Below are 11,605 nucleotides of genomic sequence, written 5' to 3' on the forward strand. Positions count from 1 at the left end.
ATCTTAAATACTGATCTTTTTTAAAAGAAAAATGTGTATAAACTTAAACTAGGACTACTTATATAGCATTACTATGTAGCCTACGATGCAAGCAAACGTTTGAACGATTTTACGTTTAAGGAGATTCAGTTAAAATTTAAGAAAACAAGAGGTTTGTGCAAATTGTATTATTATTATTATTTTTTAAAATAAATCCATGTAAATCCATGTGTTGTTACTATAAATCTTTACCTGTGACGTAGCCTGTAGGCTGCAGGCTGTCGCAGGCGAATGTCACGAACGGCATTAAAACATAACCAAGACATGCACAAAAAAAACAACAAAATAATAATAAATAATAAATCAATAGCTTACCATAGAGGACCGCAGGCTTATTATACGCCAATATGAGCTCTACTCTATTATAAGTCGAGTGACTGTGCCTTGATGGCCATATAGCCTACATATAAAAAAAAAACCTTTAAAATACCAGATCGCTTGACGCCTGACAGTGGGATCGGTACCTCGGTTATTGATTGACATGCTACTTTAGTATTTCTGTCATGGACACGTCTCTTATTGGCTGAACTCGTCTCGTCGTTTAAGTATCCGCTGCGCAGATTGGTCGAATGTCCCAGGCAGCTGTACTTCAAAGAAGGCGCTCTCTACAACTAGGTAGAGTGTGAAGCCTCAGCCAAGGGACGAGCGACCCGAGTGGAGACCTCAGCAAAACGCGTCTTGTCCGAGTCAAACTGGAGCATAATAACACCGTAGTCCTGAAAAGTTCAGCATAGAAAAATCATTGGTTATGGCTACTTCTATACTTGGGGTAAGTCGGCAGTTTTCTCTGGAAGCTTGTTTATGACCTTTTTTATTGTTACTTTTATTTTCGTTACGCAACACCAAGTTCCCTGTAACTTTATAATGTTTTTGTTGCGTTTCGAATATTAGACAAAACAGACAATTTTTATGAACTGATAAGCTTTTATTTGCAGGTTAAATTAAATATTTAAAAAAAATGTTGATATGCATTTTGAGTTTTTAAAATGTGCATTTTATGTAAGTTAAGTTCTGCAAGTGTCCATGTCAAGCTTTTCACACTTCGGATTTCTTATAACCTTTTCAAAGCAATTATGACTTTTCTTATATATAAATATTATTGCATAGTTAGGAACAAACTTTGCTTGTATTTTCCAGGAAGAGCCGCGGTTCGGAACTACCCCTCTGGCTATGTTGGCTGCGACCTGTAATAAAATTGGCAACACAAGTCCCCTGACCACTTTACCCGACTCCAGCGCGTTTTCCAAAGGGGGATTTCATCCGTGGAAAAGATCTTCGTCCAGTTGCAACTTGGGTTCCAGTTTGCCGGGTTTCAGCGTGGCGACGAGCCGCAGCACCTCTGGACTAACAACCACAACAGGCACGAGCAATAGCGCGTTTTGCCTGGCGTCCACCTCGCCAACTTCATCCGCTTTCTCCACCGAGTACAGCAGCTTGTTTTCCAACTCTGCGAGCGTTACCTCGCAAGAATCCGGACAGTCTGCGTTCATTTCCAAAGTGCACACGTCTGCTGAGACGTTGTACCCTCGAGTGGGCATGGCGCACCCGTACGAGTCGTGGTACAAGTCCGGCTTCCACTCCACGATCTCAGGCGAGGTAGCAAACGGCGCATCCTCGTGGTGGGATGTGCACACAAACCCGGGCTCGTGGCTCGAGGTTCAAAATCCAGCTGGCACACTGCAGGGCTCTCTGCATTCGGGCACGCCGCAGGCCATCCACTCCCAGCTCGGCGGCTACAACCCCGATTTCTCGAGCCTCACACACTCGGCTTTTAGTTCGACTGGCATCAGCCCAACGGCGTCCCACCTACTGTCCACCAGCCAGCACCTGTTGACGCAGGACGGTTTCAAAACCGTCATCCCCACTTACACGGACACTTCAGCGGCTAATGCTATGATATCAGGTGCCAGTTCAGGAATAGGGAGCTCATCTAGATCCTCCAGGAGATACTCGGGCAGGGCGACGTGCGATTGCCCGAACTGCCAGGAGGCGGAAAGGCTCGGGCCTGCCGGTGCCAGTCTCCGCAGAAAAGGACTCCACAGCTGCCACATCCCAGGCTGTGGCAAAGTCTACGGCAAAACATCTCACCTCAAAGCGCACCTCAGATGGCACACTGGAGAAAGGCCATTCGTTTGCAACTGGCTTTTTTGCGGGAAACGCTTCACCAGATCTGATGAGCTTCAGAGGCATCTTCGCACCCACACAGGAGAGAAAAGATTTGCGTGCCCGGTGTGCAACAAGCGATTCATGAGAAGCGACCACCTGAGCAAGCACATCAAAACGCATACGGCTGGAGGAGGGGGCAAAAAAGGCAGCGACAGTGACACCGACACAAGTAACCTGGAGACCCCCAGGTCCGAGTCCCCGGAACTGATTTTGGAGGGTGTAAACCCGAGGGTCACGGTCAAAGAGCAGTCTCCTCATCACGAGTCCTGAGCGACCTGATCCTGTCTACATACAAATGACATTAAAATGCTATCGATACAAAAACTTCTCTCCAAATAAACCCTGGTAGGTTATAAGGACAAAGACACGGGTCAGGAGTTTGATGAACTGTTCTGGTGACACTTTAGGCTTTTTGGACTTAAGGAAAAACAAGTCTTTTATTAGGGCCCATTAATTGGGGAAATGATTATTTAAAAATAGTAAATAAATACATTGATTAGGCCTATTTCACGTTTCAGGTCGATTAATAAAATGTGTTCTGAAAGGCGATATCAAGTTTTGATCAGTGCGCAGGAGAAAGTGACTCCAACTGAACACGGCTGGAAACGAGTTGAGCTAATTGTGTAGATATATTGACAAAATGACATGATATTTTTCCCTGTAAATGTTCCTTATTACTGTTTCGTGGTGGATCCTGAAATTCAGGGAGTTTTCTTTACTTTCGACGCACTTTGTGGATGTCAGTATGTATGTAACACAACTATTTAAAATTCAGTTACTCCTTTCTTTACCTTGCTAAAAAATATATAAATGTTTAATTGTAAAGTCTCGCGTATAAGGCTTTCATTTTGTAATTAAAGGTATTTAAAATCAAAAGCAATTTTGTTGTTGTTTTGATGCACTTGCTTAAGATATTATTATTATTATTATTATTATTATTATTATTATTATTATTATTATTGAGTGAGAAAGAAATACTAAAATGTCTTCAACTGTTACTCGGTTATCTACTGAACGTTATTTGGTGTTTTCAGTAAGAACATGAAATAACGTGTGTACGTCTGTAAACACCATATCCATAACGCACAAATCTTATATTCGCCAGCGCAAATCGACACAGTTTTCCCAGTGGAATAAATCAATAGTTAATGCCCTGGAACAGGAATTTTACGCCCAAATGAAAATCTTGTTAAATAGTATTAATTATGACTTGGAGCACATCGCAGCCCCATGTGTCTTGTATCCGCGATTAGGGATTCGTGTCTTATCAAATATCTAATTAATCTCCGAGACATCATTTGTTCAGCCGCTCTTTATCAGCGCTTTTCCGAGGGGGTTCGGTGACAATAGGGCTCTGAATATTTATTTTAATCGGTCGAATTAACTGCTTACATTTGCATGTCAAACGGAAAACGTCCATTTAAGGGGAGGTTTTGGTGTAAAGCAGCTTTTAGCCTTTATAAGCGCAGCACTTGATTGGTGTTATGGGAACAGTTTTTCCCCTTTTCTGTAGGCCACTTTTAAGAAGGAAAAAAATGGGAAAAGCCAAATGCAAATGGTGATTTTAAAACGCTCTTTTTGCGGTGCAGTCAAATGGTCGCTTGGTGTTATTTGAATATCAGTGGCCGCGTACTGAAAAGGTTCAAGGATGCTCTCTGACTCCTTTGTGTTTATCCAGTGCAGCGTCCGATCTGAAAGAAAGAAGCTGCGGTATAATTAGGCTGCGTCTCAGCCTGGGAACTCGTGAGGGCTCCACGTCTCAGCCAGGAAAAGCGCCTTGTGGGGAGGAAGTTAAATTGACCAGAAGGCAATAGACGAAAATTATTTTCATTTCCTATTGTAGGCTACGCTTAGTAGCTGGACTTGGAAGCAATACTGAATAAAATACACTAAAATAGATCATTCCATTATAAGATAATTTGATATTTTGCAGGGCAAAAACAGGCTAAAATTTATTGAACATCTAATTGTAATTCTATAGTTTCTGTAATAGAGTGTTGCGCTCTATTAGGAACAACAACAAAACTGTGGTCTTGTAAATTATACGAGAAGGGTTTGTTTTATTATAACAAACAGCAGGTGTCTGAATTAAAATTTCGGCCTTTTAAAATGTAATGTCAAACAGCCTATTGCGATTTTATTGCGCACAATCCAAAATATGTGCTGCGGAAATGAGCACTGTTTGGGCGTGAAGGCATTCATAAGCACACTTTACAATTATATGGTCTCATTAAGATTTACAAACGGGAGAGTTTTAGCCGGACGAGAATGAATCATTGAGAGGTGGCGGCTCGCCCGCGGTCCTGGACAGAGAGCGCCGTCACTCAGCGCTTTGTTCCGCTTTAACGGAATGCGCTCTTGCTGAGAAAGAGGCAAAAAGTCAAGCTTTGTTTGCGCACCACAATAAAGACAGATCAAAGAGCCGCGGTCTGTGCGGGATACAAGGATGAGCACCATATCACTGATCAAGGAGCTCACACCGCTGTCCTCACCAAGCCAGGGCCAAAAGCAGCTGTCCATCAAAAGCCAGTATCTTTACAAAATAACATTAATAAAATAATAATAATAATAATAATAATAATAATAATAATAATAATAATAATCACCTTCTAGGTTAAATAGCATCCTGTTTTTCATGAGATTCCTGCACTGGTTCATCCATGCATAAATTGTGCCAAACATAATTCTTTCTGAACAATTGAGAAACAATAAACCTATAACTGTCAGAAAAATTTCTGGGTTTATTTCAATGCAGGTAAATATTCTTGAAAAGTTCACCGGGTCATAGGAAGCATTGCTGATTTGAACGGAACATGTTTTAGTGCTTTCAGGAAAGGTATTTGCACTTGAGGGCTCGAAATGCTGTTTTAAGGAGCTCTAGTGTGGGCTTTCTGATTAAAGTGGAAGAACAATTGTGAATATTGGCCAACTGTATATAACAACTTTAGATGATAAAGGTAAAAATGATTATATGGTAAAACGCTGAAAATGTACCCTTGTAGAGAGCATTTTTCTGAACAACACTGACGACAAGTGCACATCATCATATTGAGAAGCTCTCAGCTTTCTCAGCACTCCACATTTGCTCCACAGTCCACAGGAAAGCAGAGCTGATTTAAAGCGCTGCTCATGTCATTCTGCAACATGAAGGTCAGAAAGTCCAAAACACCTGGAGCTTATGTCAACACAGCACAGTGGAGCAGCTTATTAAATATTTAAGATATTAGTTTGTTCTCTTTTTATATATTTGTTTAAGTTTTTAAAATAAAATTACAAGAGGGTTTTTTTTTTTTTTTAAATATGTTTAAGTGTAGTTTAAGGCTACTTGCTGAAACTTCCCAAAGGAAAATATCTAAAATAAAATTCCTAGTAATATCATGGTTGGTTAATTAACATAAAATGAAAACTAATCAATACACAAAAACATGTGAATGATACCAGTATGTAGCAGGCATGGACTAGGCTACTTGAGAATATTATGGTCATTCATGCAATTTTGCTGGAAATATTTCATAGACTATTATAACTAATGGATAATATTCAATATAGTGAAAGAGCTGCTATTATAAGTAAAGCGGCTCTCTATGAAACTCCTGGGGTTAAATCAATGATTTTAAAGGATAACGTCAATGAATAATAGCTGTAGGAAATTCCCATGCTTCCTTGTAAAAGAACTGCCTAGGCTGAGGGAGAATACACCTTGAGGTTACTGCAAAACAATTCGTGTCTGAACAGACAGACGGATTTTTCCTCATGCTCAAACAATAATAGCAAAACATTGCGAAGTTGCTAAAATACTTAACAAGTATTCACCAGATATTCACAGAATGTGTTCGAGTTATCGACGTTAGTCCTAAAGTATTTTGGCGCCCTCTTCTGGTTAGAAAAAAAGTGTAGTAACAATGAAATGAAAGAAAAGGCTCCATCAGACTGGCATGCATTTTTTACTACAGCAAATACAAACTCTGTAAAGTAAAGACTGATGTTAAAGATTTAAAGTAGTAAAACCATTACAGGTCATTGTATACCCAATACAATTTCATATTAAAAACAAATCCTAATTTACACCAACAGGAAAACATAACTTCAGGGTCTCTGCTTCCTCTTTTATCGTTTCCCATCCCATCGGCTTGGACTTCCATTTCTTTCTTTCCCAACCTTCACGGTTTCTCTACTCCTGTTCACGACTCTTTCCCTACTCCCAGCCCTCACTCTTATTCTTTCCCTACTCCTACTCCTACGCTGCACTCTCTCCTTGCTCCTGTTTCTTCCCTTTCCGCATCGAGTTTGTTCAAAGCTCTCACTCCTCTCTCTCCTCTTTGCCTCCTTCTCTTGTTGTCTATCCCGGCTGTGACTCCTTCCTTTTTCATTCCGTCCTTGCTCATAACTCACACTTCGCTGTCTGGCAATCCTTTCCTTATCAGTTATCCTTTCAGGATCCCAAATCTTCTCTGTCCTTTTCCTTTCTTTACTCAAACTCCTATTTCTCTCACCATCTCTGGTTCTGCTGGTTCCATATTCGCCCTTTTCTCCTTCACCTCTTCTTCTCTCCCGGTCCCTACTCCTCCATTCTCTCTCTTTGTTCTCATTCTGCAGACTTTCTTTTCTTTGCGGTGACCTTCTAGATTTTTCCTGTCGTCTGTTCTGCTCATCTGACTGTGTGTATGCATGTTTGTCTTGGCTATGCTTATGATCAGAACTTTGAAAGTGGTTTCTATTGTAAGGCTCCTGCCTTCCTTCACTCTCAGAACTGTTCTCACTTGAGTCCCTCCTTCTTTTCTTTTTTCCCTTCTTCTCTTTTTTAGATTTGTGTTTTTCAGGTTCAGACTCAGAGCTGGTACTACTGTCCGAGGTGCTGCTGGATGTCATCTTCTGTTTGCGTTTCTTCTTCTTTTTCTCCTTTTTACTCTTCTTCTTTTTGTCCTTTTTCTTTTCTAGCCGATCGAGTTTTCTAAAAATAAAATAACGAAAAATAACTCAAATTGAAAGAAAATTATACAGCTGAATGCAAACTCATTGTCCATATCATGGAAGCAAAAAAGGTTGTAAGCAGGTCTATTATGCTGAACACTCATTCACAGGTACAAGAGGAAGAACAATTTTGTACTTCAGATACATTTCCACAAAGCATAATTGGTTCTATAAATATTTACACGCACCTGAGGAGCTTCTGTTTCTGCTTTGTAGATAAAGATTTCAGAAACTCTACTTCAGGATCATCTTCTTCCTCACTGGCCACAAATCCCTGTAGTAAAAATACAGTAATTAATTATATTAACATTTACACCACCAAGCTTAAGCATGCTAAACACACAGACACACACTTCCAAACTTTCACTTCACGAGTGTACATCAAGAAGCTGCAGCAAAAAATGTGAATGTAAAGGCCAATAAAAATGAGCAGCACAATGTATAAGCTGGAAAATAAGAAATGTTCCTGCTCTCCTGATTTCATATAATTTCAGTAGTTAGTCTCATCAAGCCTGCTCTCTTGACTAAACTTGCTGTGACTAGAATCACAGTGGCGCTGTCTGATAATTGGCCGTTTTGCTGCAATCACACTCTCGCTTCTCCTTGTTCGGGACCGGGCATGGATATCATCGGTCTTATTTGAGCCCGAGGGGGCCGGGGGTACCTGGAGATTACCTGTGCTGGATCACAAACAGTGGCGTTCCTTCCAAGGACACATTTCTTCAGCGCAAACCCACTGTTCCGCATCTCTGCCATTAACTCGGAGGGGTGCATCGACGGGCCTGTTTGCACAAAACACAACATCACGGTACCATTGATGTGGGTGTGCATCCCCCTCAGAGGGGAGCTCAGCAGCAGCTTTGTTAACAGAAAGGGACACCAAATCAACTCACTCGTCCCCTGACTGGGCAAATCACACTGTATTATTCTGCCAAAGCAGTGGTTAGAGCAAATCAGAATACACAATAATTGCATTTTTTCTGGCAGCTCAGGAGGAGGGCCAGTCTGAGAACTGTCACACCGGACCCAGGAGGAGTAAACACATTACTGTACTGCTATACGCTCTGATTACAGTCCTCAGCACACACAACCACTGCTTCCTGCACTGAGAGACATTTAAGAGACTCTGAATTGTGACTGCCCCGAGTAAAAGACTACTGATGATCCTTGACGCAAATTTTGCTTTGACATAAAACAAAATGCTGTGATGTAAACTTTTAACTTATAGTATGCACATACGTGCCTTGCCAAAAATAGTCTAAAGATATAAGTATAGTTGCACAAATTAAACAAAACCCCATACAATGGTCAGTATGCCATAAATGCTTCTCAGCATGGTTAATAGCACAGAAACTCCATCAACATTATATAATGTATTAAACTGTCATCTTCAGGCCCAAAGAATTTTAGCTAATTGAATTTCACTCAAGAATTTAAATTAAAATAATGTAAAAAGTAAAATCAGCAGCAGATTCACAGCAGTTTTTTCAGTTAAGGATGTTTATGTAAAAACATACCGAATTTCTAATAATGTAAAGTATTATATAAAATGCTATATATTACAAATGATTTTTATTGTATTACATTTATGTTGAAAACAAAAATAATAATAAATAAATAAATAAAGAAAGAAAGAAAGAAAGAATTACCTGCTTCATCATTTGCTACAGAGCCAGAGCTGGCGTTGATTCCTGACAGCCCATAGAGAGGACACTCCCTGTCGGTGTTCACATGGCCCCACTTATGACACTTGATACACCGTACATTCCGCACCTACAGAATAAAGATGTATTTACAATGCCTTTATGAATCTAAATGATAATAAAGTACAGTCGTGTACATGTCAAAATAGAGAAGATCTCAAAAATAAAATAAAAAAATCTAACCTGGATCCCAAAAGGCTGATCTCTGATGTTCATGTCATCTTTAGCATACCTAAAGAGTAGGAGGAAGGAGCACAGATGAATGTCACTATTCCTAATATTAGGATAATTCTTGCTCATTTGAACAGAGTAATACTACTTACTTTTCACGAGGAGCAACCTTCTGCCACTCAAACTTATACTCATCTTCACCTTCCTGTGAAGACGATATCAAACATTATAGCGAGATGATATGGATTTGTCATATAGATGATGTGAGAAATCATCTAACAATCAACACATATGATATATTACTCAACTGCTAATACATTTATAACACTAATCAACTAAACATAGTTATGAACGTTATCAGGTTCTTAATTGTGCAGATGCAATTTTGATGACATGGTGTATAGTATAAAAGTGCCTCCTAGTACAGTTTAAATCAGATTTATATGAATGTGCTCATTGCAATACATCAGTTCTTGTTCACACAATTTGTAAATCATAAAAGGAAATAATTTGTTTTGAATGTTTCACGTCACAAAATCTAACTACAAAAATAAAACGTATTATGCGTCATCCATTAAATAACACACTGCTGTTTTTTGTGTCTGTGCTTGCTTTACTATAAGAGCACAACCCCACTGTGTTTAAAGACGTACATAAAGCACAACATCTAAAACATTTGAACAGTTGTTATTAAATGAGTACGTACCTCTTTGGTTTCCTCTTCAAAGATCAGAAATCAATGAAAACAAGGATACAAAAAACAAGGAATAAGATACAAATCTTCATAAAAGCTTCAGCATTTCAATGATCAAGACTGTATTACCTTTGGAGGCACCAGGAGGAGCTTCATACATAAAATTCAGGCCATTTTTCACTCTGTCATCACCCATCAGCAGTCTAAAACAAACATCAGGCTGTATAGATTAAAAACATTACTACAGAAGACAAACACTGCCACCTTCAGGCAACATCAGGTATTTAGGTACATGGGATAATAATTACACAACGGCTTACAATTAGTAGGAAGTTTCAGCTAAATCTATTGACTAACCTGTTGTTGTATGTTTCCTGCTCTTTCACATAAGCCTGCATTAGCTCCTCCTGTTTCTTCTTGTCGAAGGTTATTTTCTGCTCTGCCATCCATACCTAAAAAATATATTACTTTCATTATTGCATAGCAAAGAGGAAAAAAATACCTTACACAAAAGTTCACACAACGGCTAGCCAACACTACACACACACTGAAATCCTCACATCTGGACAGTTTCAGTGAGTCTGTGTCTTCTTTTGGCTCAGATGTCTGTTCATGACTGACAGAAAGGCAGTGGAAGGTCAAGTGCTGTTGATCCTGTTGGGCCCCTGAGAAAGGCCCCTAACCTTCTCTTGTTCCAGAGGCCCTGCATAATTGTTAGATCCTGTGCTATGACTCATAAAAAAGGCATTTCTGCTGGATGGTTTTCCCACCATTCTGTTGTAGGTGGGAATCCCAAATGATCCTGAAATTCTCAAACCCATCATGGACCACAACCATACCAATCAGACAAGTCAGCGAAATCAGTTTTCAACCCCTGCTGATGTTTGTTGTGGTCATTAACTAAAGCTCTTGAGCTTTATCTGCATGATTATATGCACCACACTGCTGTCACATAAATGGTTTTCTGGATAACTGCAAACATAGCTACATAACTTCAGCTCAGGAGAGAAGAAACGTAAAACTATTCGGTGTATAATGAAGCCAAACTGTCCAGTCAGTCGAACAAAACTAAATGTCAGCATGATTAAATGAGAATTCTGTTAAACACATTGGTAACACGCCAATAAGCTCGTCAAGCTAGCGTTAGTAGCATCTGTAGCTAACTAGCTAATTTAGCTAGCTAACTTGTTTGTTTATAAATTGACTTTAGTTACCTTCTTTATGTTGGATTTTGACGCTGGGTGAAAATCCTTCTTGCACATAAAATTAGCAAAAGACTTCCCCATGGTTAAACGAGGATAAAAAAAACACAGAAAGTACTGTTCAAACTACCCGACAACAAGGCCTGTTTACAAATGAAGTATCGTTTGCTGAAGATTCGGCTCTTTGATTTGGCTCCTTTAAATGAACCTTGAGATCCGACTCACACGTACCAGCTGTTTATTTAAAGATGTAGATAACGCTGTTACCGTTGCAGTGTATGTATCTGGAGATACTGTATGCAATTAGATGCAATCAGTTATCCGGTAAATGGAACAGCAGCATTCATATAATGCAAGGACAACAACATTCACATAATGCAAGGATATTTACTGAATGTCTCGGCTCATTGGTGCTTTATTGAATCCGAATCAGAAGTAGCTTTATTGATTACGTATACATGGAATTTGTATTAGTGTCATACGCTTCCAGAACACACAGACAAAAAAAAAAACCAAGATGAAAATTTAAAAGAAAATAAAAAAATAAAAATACACATATGTAAATACAAATAGACAATCAATAAATAGTATGTACAGTCGTGCTATAGATGGTAGAATGGAATATAATAAAATAGAATAGAATGAGATGCAGGGATGTA

At 39.4% G+C, this 11,605-nt stretch overlaps 2 protein-coding genes across 2 annotated transcripts; one reads left to right on the top strand and one right to left on the bottom strand.

The window, feature by feature from the left end:
- Positions 1–648: 648 nt before the first annotated feature.
- sp9 (sp9 transcription factor) lies at positions 649–2,939 on the top strand. Its single transcript, XM_060877335.1, has 2 exons — positions 649–808; positions 1,177–2,939. Exons 1-2 carry the CDS (start codon positions 788–790, stop codon positions 2,473–2,475), a joined length of 1,320 nt encoding a protein of 439 aa, XP_060733318.1. The 5' UTR covers positions 649–787; the 3' UTR covers positions 2,476–2,939.
- Positions 2,940–6,130: 3,191 nt separating this feature from the next.
- On the bottom strand, positions 6,131–11,116 carry cir1 (corepressor interacting with RBPJ, CIR1). Its single transcript, XM_060876548.1, has 10 exons — positions 10,959–11,116; positions 10,102–10,196; positions 9,874–9,947; positions 9,757–9,770; positions 9,203–9,255; positions 9,063–9,111; positions 8,826–8,949; positions 7,852–7,958; positions 7,365–7,450; positions 6,131–7,156 (listed from the first exon to the last, which is right to left on the bottom strand). The coding sequence occupies exons 1-10, from the start codon at positions 11,028–11,030 to the stop codon at positions 6,313–6,315; spliced, it is 1,518 nt and encodes a 505-aa protein (XP_060732531.1). The 5' UTR covers positions 11,031–11,116; the 3' UTR covers positions 6,131–6,312.
- Between the last annotated feature and the right edge of the window lie 489 nt (positions 11,117–11,605).

The sequence above is a fragment of the Tachysurus vachellii genome, chromosome 8 (genome assembly GCF_030014155.1).
Source record: "Tachysurus vachellii isolate PV-2020 chromosome 8, HZAU_Pvac_v1, whole genome shotgun sequence".
In the NCBI taxonomy this organism is placed as follows: domain Eukaryota; kingdom Metazoa; phylum Chordata; class Actinopteri; order Siluriformes; family Bagridae; genus Tachysurus; species Tachysurus vachellii.

Excerpts from the sequence above, each read along its gene's own strand:
- sp9 (XM_060877335.1), top strand. The coding sequence starts at position 788 with ATGGCTACTTCTATACTTGGG. Across the intron at positions 809-1,176 it reads TGGCTACTTCTATACTTGGG|GAAGAGCCGCGGTTCGGAAC; the intron begins GTAAGTCGGCAG and ends TGTATTTTCCAG.
- cir1 (XM_060876548.1), bottom strand. The coding sequence starts at position 11,030 with ATGGGGAAGTCTTTTGCTAATTTTATGTGCAAGAAGGATTTTCACCCA. Across the intron at positions 10,197-10,958 it reads CAAAATCCAACATAAAGAAG|GTATGGATGGCAGAGCAGAA; the intron begins GTAACTAAAGTC and ends TATATTTTTTAG. Across the intron at positions 8,950-9,062 it reads ATCAGCCTTTTGGGATCCAG|GTGCGGAATGTACGGTGTAT; the intron begins GTTAGATTTTTT and ends TTTATTCTGTAG.